The sequence below is a fragment of the Geotrypetes seraphini genome, chromosome 18 (genome assembly GCF_902459505.1).
Source record: "Geotrypetes seraphini chromosome 18, aGeoSer1.1, whole genome shotgun sequence".
Taxonomy (NCBI): domain Eukaryota; kingdom Metazoa; phylum Chordata; class Amphibia; order Gymnophiona; family Dermophiidae; genus Geotrypetes; species Geotrypetes seraphini.
The window spans coordinates 38,770,860-38,784,782 of NC_047101.1; the positions used below are offsets into that span (position 1 = coordinate 38,770,860).

The window sequence follows — 13,923 nt, forward strand, 5'->3', positions numbered from 1 at the left end:
ACATTGCGAATGGCCAACATGAAAGAGTCCCCGCAGTGGTGGTCAGCTTAGACACCGAGAAGGCCTTTGATAAGGTGGATTAGAAATATATGTTTACTTTGCTCAAATATATGGGCTTTGCGGGCTGGAGATATCAGGAGTCACACTATATAGGCACCATATTAGGATGTTAGCCTATGCTGATGACATCTTAGGAGTGTTAACAGATCCACAGAGATCACTTCATAATTTGTTGCTTAACATCTCTACTTATGTCCAGTTATTGGGGTTCACCTTAAATTTGGCAAAGTCTAAGGTGATGCCTGTATTGTCAGAGGTTTAACAAAACTGGCATGGTCATTTTCCATTGCAGTGGGTAGATAATTTTCTTAAAATATTAGGGGTGCTGATACCCCAGGATTTATCACATCTTTATGATATAAACATGCAGTACCTTTGCAAGATGTCTGTATAAAACTTACTTTATGGAGGGCATATCCATTATCTCTTATAGGGCAAATATATTTTTTTAACATGTTACTAGTACCTTGTTGGTTGTATTTGTTTCCGGTGCTCCCCCATGTTTTTCAAAAAGAGGGATGAAAAGAAACTAATTAACGAAATACAAATATACTTTTGGCAAGGTAAGAAAGTGAGGCTTCCCTACTCCACTATTCACATCTCAAAACAATGTGGTGGTCTAGGCTTACTTAATGCAAGGCATGTAACAGTGGCTGCAGCTATGCGACATGTTTGCAACTGGTATAGGCAAACACATGATTTTTCAGCCCCTCTTTGAAACTAAAACCACTGAGAGCAATACATTTTTAGTTGTTATTTACACACTATGAGTCTTTCCATTCCTAGGCCCCTCAGAGATTCTCAGTTGATGCCAGCAGCTGTGGCGGCATGGCGATGGGTATGCAAATGACTACATTTTTCAACAAAGATGACCACATATCTGGCCATTTGTGAAAATTCGCTTTTCCCTCCTGGTCAAACCTCCTTGCTTTTTGGAATTGCAAGGACAAAGGCATTAAGTAACACTTTCATGTTATCAATGAGAAAGGCAAGACCTTTCGATGATCTTAGAAAGGATTACTCCCTTACATTACAGGATATCTTTTCAAATACTGTATGCAGTTGCAACATTACATAGCTAACCTTCACTGGGACACTCAGAAAGAGTTGGCCTTCTTTTTTATGCTGGGGGCTCAAAACAAAGTTCCTTTACGATATCACCATCAATATTTATAGGCAGTCCCTGAATTATTGACACCCGACTTAAGTATGACTCAAACTTAAGAATGCGGTCGCGATTTCATTTGATTTCACTGAAAAGCATTTCCAATAGCATAGACTCTTACACTTTTCCTGCATCAGCATGGCCACATTAACAGTGTGTGGTTGTGCATGCTGTATTTTTAGAGAGAACAGTGGAAGGGACAGTTGGCCCTTTACTCAGCCGGGAGCAGAGATAAGCAGCAAGAATCTTAAAACCTACAAGTTCCGAGTTACATACAAATCCAACTTTAAGAACAGCTTTAAAAATGTAACTTGTTCTTAATCCGGGGACTGCCTGTACAAGATACGTATAATCCCAGAGCTTGATTATGAGCAATATCATTGGGAGTGGGTTAGAGATTTGAATACTGATATTACAGAGGAGCAATTTTAAAAATGTATCATAGGGTTAGGGTTGAGATCTGTTACACAGAATGTGATCCTTTGGGAGATGCAATATAAATTTGCATTACATTTGTATATTTCCCCCGCTCGCACTCATAAGATGGGAATGCCTACTTCTGGATGCTGGTCAAAATGCCAGGCCCCACAGACCACATGTACTGGACTTGTCCCTGAATTTACAGTTTTTGGAAGAGATTACTTTGCTATGTCTCAGTGTTGTGAACATATGGAGGGTTTGGGCATTTAAATTGTGATTGCTAATGATGTTTGCTTTCCTTTTCTTCAATAAACATGATTTTAAACATAATTTGTGTGTGAAAGTCCTGCGCATGTCCCTGACCCACCCTTGCCCCTCCTCGGTCTACTCTACATCCCTTGCAGTTACACACTATGGATTTTGAGCCCACATTTTGTAGAATACAGACTTAAAATCAGTTGTGCACATAACTGCTAATCGGTTTCTATTATCACCACTCAGTGTCAATTATTGTTAGTTGACATCAATTATCACTTCATAAGAACTGGGACAGACCAATGGTCCATCAAGCCAAGTATCCTGTTTTCAACAGTGGCAAATCCAGGTCCCAAGTACCTAGATAGATCCCAACTGACCTTATTCTACAATTTGCATGCACAACTTTGTGTACTATGGACCAGATTCAGTAAGGAGGGAATTCATAAAGGGGCGCTAACCAATTTAGCACATGCTAAATGCTAAGATGCCCATTACATTCCTATGGGTGGATTAGCAAGCACTAAATTGGTTAGTGTCCCTGAATGAATTCCCTCCTAAATGACACTCAGATTTAGGCACCAATTCCAGCATCCAAATTTGAACACCAGGACTTATGCCTCCTGAAACCAGGTGTAATTCCTGGTGCCTGATTTGGGCATGCATTTGCAGAATGCTCCTGTACTGCCAACGGCCACGCTCCTTTTGGAGTTGGGCTCCAAAGCATTTGGGGATGCAAGATGCATGTGGAAATCCAAGTTGCCAACTAGGATCAATAATTATAGTGCTCAATAATTGATGTTAAATTGGCTCATTACCCAATTTAGTTGCACATGCATCTCAGGATCATGTGCAAATTTGAGTGTTCTTTATAGAATCTGGGGTTTGTGTGCCCAACTTTATAGAATTAGGGAGTAAGTGACCAACATATCTGTTCTATCACCCAAGCTTAAAACTTTGTGTAAAAAGCTGCAAGCTGAATGTTTCACAGTTACAGTTCCCTAAAACAGCTGTTTTGGACAAACCTGAAGCTATTTGTTCAACAGCTGCATGACAGTGTGCTGAAACTTTCTTAGTTCAGGTATTCTGAAAATGCAAGAGCAAGATGCATTAAAAAAAAAGCCAACTTGGGACAGAAATAAGACTTACTGAAAGCCACAAGCAGGTTCTGAATAAAGACAAACTTTGCAAATGCTCATTTATTCGTTTGCAATGAAAACAATACTCCCAATTTGAAATGCCTATTCTGTAAGGGACAAGCCCTGAAAGGTAGGGAGATTGTTGCAGAATGCAACAGATAAGAGAAATGTTATCTCCTTTCCAAACACACTACCAAAACCCTTATCCACCCTCTCAGCACTTCTCGCTTAGATTACTGCAACTTGTTTCTCTCAAGTTTTCCGCTCAACCATATCTCCTCTCCAATCTGTGTAAAATTCTGCTGCATGACTTACGGTATATTCTGTGAGATCTGTTATACTTGCATTACCCCTCTCCTCGTCAAGTGCACTCACTCCACAGTCCCTAAATATCTCTCCTCATTTATTTCCCCCTATGCTCCCCCCATGTGAACTCCATTCATCGGGGAAGTCCTTCCTAACCATACTTCTCTTCCACTGCAAACTACAGACTCTGTCCCTTCTATCTTGCTGTGTCATATGCATAGAACAGACTGCCTGAGTCATTACATCAGGCTCCATCTTTTATAGTATAGTATTCAAATCCAAGCTAAAAGACCACTGTTTTCAACTAACTCCCACTCACCGTAAAATTGTCCCTCCTATTATTCTCTGTTAGGAACTCCTATACCCCTATTTGTTCTGTTTGTCCAAACTAGATTGTAAGCTCTTCAGAGCAGGGACAATCCAATACATGTCAAATATACAGTACTGCGTATGCCTTTCAGTGCTATAGATGTAATAAATAGTAGTCTGTTAACCAGGACTCCCAGAACTGTCAAAAATAAATAAATAAATAAAAATTGCTGGTGAAAAACAAAGAGTTCTCCAAAGCATCAGTAACAGCATCCTGAACAGCAAATCCTATGTCCCTTAAGCCCCCATTTAGCTATGAACCCCCCTCCCTCCCCAAAGCACCATTGTGGCATCAGTCTTGAGTCGCAAAGCCTTCCTCCCTCAACCATTTAAGTGGCAGAAGCAGGTGACAGTGCGGAGCTGCAAACTCTCTCCCTCCCTCCCACCTTCTCAGAGCACAGCCGTTCAGCAGGAAGCAGCCTCAAAACAGGCTAATCGTGGCCAGTCCTGGCAGGGCCTTTCCTTTCTTGCATTGAAAATGATGTGCAAGAGGAAAGGCCCTGCTGGGGCTGGCTGTTAACAGCCTGTTTTGAGGCTGCCTCCTGCTGACCGGCTGCACTTGGGTGAAGAAGGGAGGAACATAAGAATTGCTGCTGCTGAGTCAGACCAGTGGTCCATCGTGTCCAGCAGTCCGCTCATGCGGCGGCCCTTAGGTCAAGACCAGTGCCCTAGCCTTACCTGTGTACGTTCTGGTTCAGCAGGAACTTGTCTAACTTTGTCTTGAATCCCTGGAGGGTGTTTTCCCCTATAACAGCCTCCGGAAGAGCGTTCCAGTTTTCTACCACTTTCTGAGTGAAGAAGAATTTCCTTACGTTTATACGGAATCTATCCCCTTTTAACTTTAGAGAGTGCCCTCTCGTTCTCTCTACCTTGGAGAGGGTGAACAAGGGAGTTTGCGGCTCAGGATTGCCACCTGGCTTCTGCCACTTCAGGGCTTGAGGGAGGAGGGCTTTGGACTGCCATGCTGGTGCTTCAGGGAAGGAGGAAAGGGGGGTGGAATTGAGAGTGTGTTAGACAAAGTTTCTAACATACTCTCTATTAACCAGAAAAACAGTTATCCGGTATCCACCAATCCTCATGGGTGCTGGATAACTGAGATTCTACTGTAGCAGTACATGTTCTCTGGTGAAAAATGATCCCTCTTCTCACTTCAGTGAGAGTGCAGTTAAATGTGAAGTAATATGTACATCAGACTATGAAAAACTGCTACTCAAAAATTTAAAAAGATCTGGGGGCCATTGACAACTTATTGTAATGAATAGATACCATTTCTCTAGTGAAAGTATATTTGCAAATGGGGGAGGAGGGTGGTTCATAGTTTACTGTGGGTTTAATCAAAAGAAAAAGAATATTTATATTGTATATTTTTGATTAAATGTTAAAGGAAAAGGGGGGTGGGAACGAAATAAATTTATATATTTGATGTTATATTAGAAAGAAATTCAAGTGATATATTTAATTTCAAATGTTTTATTATTTGTACACTTGATGTAAGATTAAAAATGAATAAAGAATTTTTTAAAAAAAGAAAAACTGCTCCAATTCCACAGAACAGTACATAATATCTTCAGCTATTCTGCGATCATTAATGTGTTCTGTAAATCACTACCTTTGTGCGCTCCTGAAAACAATCAAAGCAAGCCTTTTAGAAAATAAGGTTTATTAGAAATTTGAATACTGCTCAGTAACCAGTTAACTCATGTGTTTATTTTTCTGCTTTAAATAATGGCCTGACTTATTTCCCACTAGTGTTTAAGCCCGTTACATTAACGGGTGCTAGTAGTCTCCTTCCCTCACATGTCCCCTATTTCGACGGCCCGTAGAAGAGCGTCTTTAAACCTGGAAATGAGCTGCCGAAAGTTTGGGCGGCTCATGAGCGCTGTAGTGCTGGTGGGAGGTTTGGGCTCGTGAGAGAGATGAGGGTTCGCGGGTCGCTGGGGGTGACTTGCTGCGTGCTATTGCAGGCAGTTGCTGTAGCGCTGTTCCTTCGCGGCTTTTTCCCTGCACCCGTGCGCTCTTTGAACCACCTAGCCGAGACCATGGTGGAGCCCAATGCAGGTAGTCGGGGATGCTGGGTGGCAGTGCTTCTGCATCTCGATTGTGTTGCTGCTTAGAAAAATTCCTGAGTACTGGTGCTACTGCTATAGAAAAGCTGACGCTGCGTTTCCTCTCTTGTTCCCCGCCAGAATCGGAAGTCTTCTCCAACTCTGTTGAGGTTCGATAGGGAAGCAGCGGCGGGGGCTTTGAACCAAAAAATGAACTTTGTGTGGCCAGCAAGCCCGTGTAGTAAGCGCGCATGCGCACTCTGCCGGCCACGGAACTACAGATCAGGTAACACGGCATTAAGAGTGTGTATGTGGGAGTGAGCAAAAGTAAGAAAAGTTTAGTAAAATCAGACGAAGAAATGAGCAATTTTCATGCTATGAATAAAAATATCCCCTTGTAATGAGGAGTAGGGGGCTGGGGTCAGGCATACCTGGCAATTGTCTCTCCTTGAGCATTGGTATCCATGGACAGCCCAGTGCAGAGAACTAGCTGCAATCAAAGAAACTGCCACCAGTACTGGGAGAGAGATTGCAGGTCTGGATTAAAGTGTAGTATGCAGCCAAGAACAATTTCAGCAGAAACACCCTGCCCATTATTTCATCAAATACACACCTAAAAGACTATAGGAAACCTCTTAGAACAGCCATCTGTCACACTTAGTTCCAGAGATGTGCCCTTCAAAGTACCTGACTAGTGCATGGTGTAAACATGCCAAGGCTAATCTAAAATCCAAATTTATAGTAGTGTGAACTTTTAACAGAGACATGCATATAAAGTGCGATTCTCATAAGTTATATTCCATCCCATGCCTACCTGGGGGAAAATAATTGCTGCTTCACAACCATCTGTACTTTCAAGTTGATGGCTTCTTTTAAAATGATTTACAGTTAGAGAGGGTATTGCTTGTTTTTAACCCGATTGGCAGCAAGAATGAAAAGCAGCCGATGGGACGAGCTTGGGCTCACAAAGGCTTGTAAAACACCCAGACCAAGGCACGATGATGAACTACTTGGATTTCAAGAGCAGGAGACTCCTCGGGTCTAACTTGAGGCCTCATCCACAGAACAGAGTCAGTCTGTCACCGCAATGAGGAATTTCTAGCCTTTACAGTTCAGTGGCTTTTTAGGAAATGCTTCTCCAAGATCAGGGTCTGCTTAAAACAGGCGCCATGAGGCACCCCCCCCCCCAACACATACACTACCGTGACAAACTGACATATATGTCAGCTGGGGTGAGGGGCAAGCCGCAAGAGGGGAAGGCTTTTAAGGCCAGTACTGGGCAGACTTGCACGGTCTGTGTCTGTATATGGCCATTTGGTGGAGGATGGGCTGGGGAGGGCTTCAATGGCTAGGAGGGTGTAGATGGGTTGGAGTAAGTCTTAACAGAGATTTCGGCAGTTGGAACCCAAGCACAGTATCGGGTAAAGCTTTGGATTCTTGCCCAGAAATAGCTAAGAAAAAAAAATTAAAAAATTTAAATTGAATCAGGTTGGGCAGATGGATGGACCATTCGGGTCTTTATCTGCCGTCATCTACTATGTAAGGTAGACATTGAGGGACCTGAATTTGCCGGAGACTCTTGTACGGCCTTACTAACATCTAAAGCGATATATATATTTAAAAAAAAGAAAAGTAAAAACCTATCGATAGTCCACATATTTATGACAGAGGCAGAATAAAGTCTGATTTTATAAGAGGGTCCTGGAGAATCCAAAGGATCCCGTACATCCGCCTATTACCCTCGCCGCAACCCAGCCCTCTCTGGTCTGAAAATATCTAAAGTCCGCACCCGGGGAACTGCGACGATCCCAGACCCAAAGCTCAGCGCCGAGAGGGTTCGATCGGTCATTGCCTCATCTCTCTTGCTCAATTCAACGCTGACCGATAAATCCCCACGACATCAGCTATGAAGCTCAAACCCCCCTGTGAGCCCCCACCTGAAAAGAGACACTCCCCCAGCCCACGTCGGAGAAAACAAATCAAACCCAGACCAACCCACCAACCACCGGTACCTACCCCACTACCCGACGCCATCTTGGAGTTTCAATGAATCCGGGAAATGTCGCGCCAAGGGCCGTAAAGTAAGAAGTCCTCCGAGAGATCATAGAAAAGCGCTCCAAGGAACCATAGAGTGCGAGGATGGCTAGAGAGGAGTCAAGCGGACGGATGGAAAGGGCGGCGAGAGTGAACTTGGGAATAACAAACGGTTGATTTCGAGCACGAGACGCTTTTCTAGGAATGGATTTAACTGAAACAAATGAAGAAAGTTCCTAGCAGAATTTTCCTGTGCACACTATGATTAATGAACTGTTATTTTTAAATATTATAATTATGTCATTTACAAATCTCTACCGTACTTAACATTTCTATAGCGCTGTATATCAAAATACAGAAGAGACAGTCCCTGCTCGCTTTCGAGCTTACACTTTAGTCAAAACAGACAAACAGGTGTGGGGATTACAGATATTGGTGCTTAGCAGATGGGTTGGAGTTTGGACTGTCAAAGAAGTGGGTGTTGAGTCTCGATTTGAATACTGCCCAAGTCAGGGCTTGACATACCACATATTGGCTCAGCAGCTCTTCAATCTTTCTCCTCTGGCACTCCACTCATCATCAGGTAAGTCTCTCTTATCTGTCCCCCCTTCACCTCTATAGCCAACTTTTTTTTAAAAAAATTCTTTATTCATTTCTTAATCTTACAACAAGTGTACAAATAATAAAACATTTTTAAAATTAAATACATCACTTGAATTTCTTTCTAGTATAACATCAAATAAATTTATTCCCTCCCCACCCACCCACCCTTTTCTTTAGCAATTAATCAAAAATATACAAAAATAAATATTCTTTTCTATTGATTAAACCTATAGCCAACCTGAAGTGGTTCTTTGCCTTAAATGAGCCTGAAAGGGGGGGCGGGGGGCAGCCTATTAATATAGACGGGTATGAGCAAATTTATTTATTTATTTTTTTTAAATTCTTTATTCATTTGTAATCTTACATCAAGTGTACAAACAATAAAACATTTGATATTATATACATCACTTGAATTTCTTTCTAGTATAACATCAAATAAATTTATTCCCTCCCCACCCACCCTTTTCTTTAGCAATTAATCAAAAATATACAAAAATAAATATTCTTTTCTATTGATTAAACCTATAGCCAACCTGAAGTGGTTCTTTGCCTTAAATGAGCCTGAAAGGGGGGGCGGGGGGCAGCCTATTAATATAGACGGGTATGAGCAAATTTATTTTTTTTAAATTCTTTATTCATTTGTAATCTTACATCAAGTGTACAAACAATAAAACATTTGATATTAAATACATCACTTGAATTTCTTTCTAATATATCATCAAATATATAAATGTATTCCCTTCCCGCCCCCCTTACGTTTTCTCACCTTGCCAGAATTTCACTAGTTAGAAATCACATTTGTCAGATAAGACCTAATCCTAGAGCAAGTGAGGACGTATTATGAGTGGACATGTCTATAAAACTAAAATTGGATAAACCAGAATATTAGCAATCAGAGAGGCAAAGGATGGGAAATTAACATATTGATTTGAAAACCCCCCACCTGTGCTATGTACTTGAAGGAGAAGGAATGCAGCTTAGGACATTAGCATGATTATTTAAATGTGTGTCTAGTTCGGTCTAGGGAGATCCCCAGGGAATTTATAGGAAGACAGGGGTTGGCTTTTGACCTGATTGCCTTACTTTGAGAAACAGAACTATACATTCCAAGAGGCATTGATTTTGCAGCATGAAACACTAATTGGATACACATGTGTATTGTATAGATCCAGAAATAAGTTTTACTAAATTTTAGTAAGCCATTAAAACTATAAACTAGGAATTTACTTATGCAGCTTCAGGTAACAACTTTAGATTAGAATATATATTTTACTTTGAAAATGTATTAAAAGACCAGATAGGCAAAATCGGCGTTTGTGGAACTTGGGGGGGGGAGGGGGGTAGTCCCTCCTTCTGTTCTGACTGGGAACAAAGACTTTTCAGCACATGCTGCTAGCAGAGATGCAGGCTGACTTTAGCAGCAAGAGTTCAAAGCTGTGTGTATGGATTATCTTTTGTGAATATATTCCAATATTTGTTTTTTTTTCTTTATAAATCATGTAAGCTTAGTATAAGAATGTAACTTTTTGGGTATAAGAATGTAATTTTTAGGAATGCTTTTGTGACACGCCCCCCATATGAAGGTATAGAAGCAAGCCTTATACGGAATCAAATATTTTTGACCAGTTAGATGTTAGTGAAGGATTGGCATCATATAAGGTATATATGAATGCACAAACTAGTATAAAGTCGAGTTCGTTGACAGACACGCCATATTTAAGTGTCTGTAAGATGAACTCTTGTACAAATGCCTCTTGAAAGTTAGTCCTGATAATGTTAATAAAAATATCTGATTGGAAATATTTGTACAATTATTATTCTTGAACACCTAAGGGCTAGCACGCTACGTAGCACATTGTGCAGCTCAAACCACAGACTCCTCCTTTGTACTTTGCTGCACCATATGTCTGGAATAAACTGCCCGATTCCATACATCAAGCTCCATCTCCCACAGTATTCAAATCCAGACACAAAGCCCACTTCTTTAAAGATGCTTTCAATTCCAAACTCCAACCCACCTTCTCAGCACCTTATCATTCCCTTTGTAATTCCCCCATCTGAGCACTGTGTATTGATGGACCTTCTTGTCCAGTTTGTCTGTCTTGACTAGAATGTAAGCTCTACGAGCACGGACTCTCTTCTATATTTTGATGTACAGTGCTGCATATGTCTAGTAGCGCTATAGAAATGATTAGTAGTAGTATATCATCTAAATTTAAGGATACAATCATTTTTTCTAGTTAACATACTCTGTCATATAAAAAAACCTTATTAGATATGTCAAATAAGGCACAATGGTACCACAGAAAGCTTTTGGTTCCTAAAATGCCACTGTTTGTGCTATCTGGAAGTATTCTTTTATACCACACTATCCTTGGTCTTAGTGCTCTAGTTCCTTTCTGAGCTTTGTTTTTATATTTTGTAAATCCCCATGATCCAAGTCCTGCCAAGGACATTGAAAGAGTAGTGGGTACTCTTAACCTTCAACCATATGCACCCCTCCCCCCCCCCCCCCCCGCTACACACACAGAGTTTTCAGTCCCTAAGCTGTTAAGATTCCCCTCCAAAATTTTTGATAATTAAAATCTACAGTCATGAACATCCTATGACAATTCTATAAAAACACACACCGCAATTGGGCCTCATGCTTTTTTATATTAAACGTTGCAGGTAAAGTAGGTGCTGATGGTTCTTGGAGCGTGTGTCAGGACTTATTGTTTTGATTTTACTGTAGCTGCTCTTCTGCCCTAGGCAACCACCTAGTCATTCCTAATTGATCAAACTTGCTATGCCTTCTTCATGGCAGAACTATTCAAGATGGTTTACAAAACAGTAAAAACAGTCAAGATAAACACTATATATAAGCTCATCATAATATTTCAGAGCTCTGCAGAAAACCATAGAGATCACATATATTTCAATTGGCAGTGTGTTCTATTTCTCCACAGCCAATTGGCTAAAAGCCCTCCTACCCCATGTCTTCTTCCTAAACAAACAAAAAAAACACATCTGGTATTTGTTTGTTGCAGTTTTCTGGGTCTTGTCTACCCAGATGCAATGGGACCCAGAAAACTGCAACAAGCATGGTGCAGTGGTTAGAGCTACAGTCTCAGCACCTGAGGTTGTGGGTTCAAACACCACACTGCTCCCTGTGCCCTGGGCAAATCATTTAATTATCCACTGCCTCAGGTACATTAAGGTAGATTGTGAGCCCACTGGGACAGATAGGGAAAATGCTTGAAGTAGCTGTATGTAAACCACTTTGAGTGTGGTTGTAAAACTACAAAAAGGCAGTATACAAGTCCCATCCTGTTCTTAAGAGAACATATTACTCATCTGATACTTGCAACAGGTTTTTCTGGGCACAACACAGTGATTGTGCTGGCCCCAAGTCTCAGACATTAGGGATGAGTCACATGCATTCAAAGACCCTTCCTCACATTCTTTGAGACTTTTTCTTTCTCTCTTTACCAATGCATCTGATCACCGCTTTCATGAAAACCATGCCTAAGGGAACAAAAGCCAAGTAGCCACACAAGTTGCAAGAAATCTAAGAATATCTCCATGCTTACTTTGTCTCCCCTGTGCCATTCCTTATCCCTGCATCTATACATGTACTCTAAAATCTTTAAAGGTAATTCTGTACCTTAGGTGTTATCCATCTATAGTCGTGAACTGTGCAGAAGGATGTCAATCACATTTTTCAGCTCAGTGCCCTCTTCAGTTTTTCCTTCTGCAAGTGAACTGAGAAGGTGTGTCTGTTTTGCTTGATTTTTATTTTCTGATTTTGGGGTATTTTCTACTTTCTTTGCATGGCTTTGTGCCAAGAGGTTCCCATTCTTAGATTCGACAACACGGACCCATAAGGACAGGCTGCTGATCGCAGGGCAACCCCTTTGTGTACCTGGTAGCCCACTCACATGCTAATTTTAAGAGGCTTGAGCGCAGGCTGTGGAACCCCTGTGAAACAACCCTTTGGGTATCAGGAAGCCAGCTGCGTGTTAATTTCCTTCCATCACATTGCATGGTTTCCTGGGGGTGGTCAGTTGATGTCCGGTCCAACTGACAACCCAAATATCTTCAGTGAATGACTGTCCAGCAGGAACTGGAGGCAGAAAGCCCTTTAGGCAGACTGCAGCAAGGCTGACACAGACAGGCAAAACAGAAGCCACAGTAAGCCCCTATGGGGAAAATCCAGCAGAAGGGGGGCTAAAAAATTTGAAGTTAAGGGCTTCTGGGGCCAGGGTTAGGTTCCCCCACCTCCAAAATCCCTTTTCCTGAATTTTTAAATCTTCACGGAAGCCCCCACAGGCTATTTTTTGGTGCGATATTTCTGGCAGTGGCCATCTTGGATTTTAAAGTTTTTTCTACAGCCTCCATCTGCCTCAAAACTCCTTGTTTTGGCCAAGAACCACATGAGATGGACTCCTCCGGCCAAGCTGCTCCTATATCATGCCAGTTTTGTGCAATTTTAACAGCAGAAGAGCGGACGTGTTCTGAGTGCCGCGGACATGTGAGGAAGGAGCAGGAGCTTTGGGCTCAGCCTACTTTGAATCTTCCAAGGCTGGGGAATCTCAGAGGGCTCGTACAGCAGGGAGGAAAGCCACTCAGAAGCCTTAAACAAAAAAGGCGCATAACGCAAGCACATGGATATGGTGGAGGCCAAGAAACCCCAGTCAGAGGTCCTGCAGGATTGCCTGTTCAGGTATTTACCCCAGGATTTGTGAATCTATCCAGGGGCTGCTAATTTACCTGGATACAGGTACAGGAAAAGTTCTACAGGATGAAAATTCCTCTCTTAAGCAGTAAGAGAAGAGCTTCCCGTCCTGGTGTGTAAAAATTGGACACAAAATACTACAGACTAAAACAAAATCTTTGAGATTTATTATAATAAAGGCAAAGTAAATATCAAATTATAAAGTAGCTCTGTGTTCAATTGGAAGAGAGATGAAACTCGCATTAGTACTTCTGTTCAAATCCCTTCAACAAAATCTAGTCAAAGCTATACATTTTATCCTTTCTCTGACATTAACATACTATAGTCTGATGTGTAAGCTTCCTAAACACGTATATCCTGAGGAGCCTAGTTCATTTACAAAAACATATTTTCCCCCAAATAATTATCCAAATTAACCCTTGATAGTCTGAACTAAAGATAAATTTCCAATGTAAAAGATAGACCAGTAATTGCTCATCACATCCAATAGATGTCAGTGTTGCTCCTTTTCTCCATATAACAATTGACATTTGAAACCTGTCAACCATACATCATGCCAGTAGAAAGGTTTTACTTCCTGGTTTATAAAGACAGACTTCCTAACATCTGTGTACAATCCTAATTAACTTTTTGTGTTCATTATCTATAAGAAACAGTGGCCTTCACATGATTATGTGTAAGTCTATATACAAAGACAGTTTTCCTGTTTCCTCCAAAATCTTTCTCTTTCTCTTCCATGATTATTTAAACAATGGTATATAGGTTTACTTATGTCTTAGAAGTCACAAGTCAAAACTTTTGAACTTCCTT

At 41.3% G+C, this 13,923-nt stretch overlaps 1 protein-coding gene across 2 annotated transcripts in view; it reads right to left on the reverse strand.

Annotated features, from left to right (window-relative positions):
* Positions 1–7,843, reverse strand: part of LOC117351800 (histidine--tRNA ligase, cytoplasmic-like) — a 51,107-nt gene extending 43,264 nt beyond the window's left edge. Inside the window, exon 1 of one of the 2 annotated variants that reach the window (XM_033927618.1) lies at positions 7,776–7,843. In XM_033927618.1, coding sequence (XP_033783509.1) covers positions 7,776–7,793 — 18 coding nt within the window. In that variant the 5' untranslated portion in view covers positions 7,794–7,843. Of the gene's footprint in view, positions 1–2,925; positions 2,958–7,775 lie in introns of those variants that run through there. The other variant, XM_033927619.1, reaches the window with a different exon arrangement.
* Between the last annotated feature and the right edge of the window lie 6,080 nt (positions 7,844–13,923).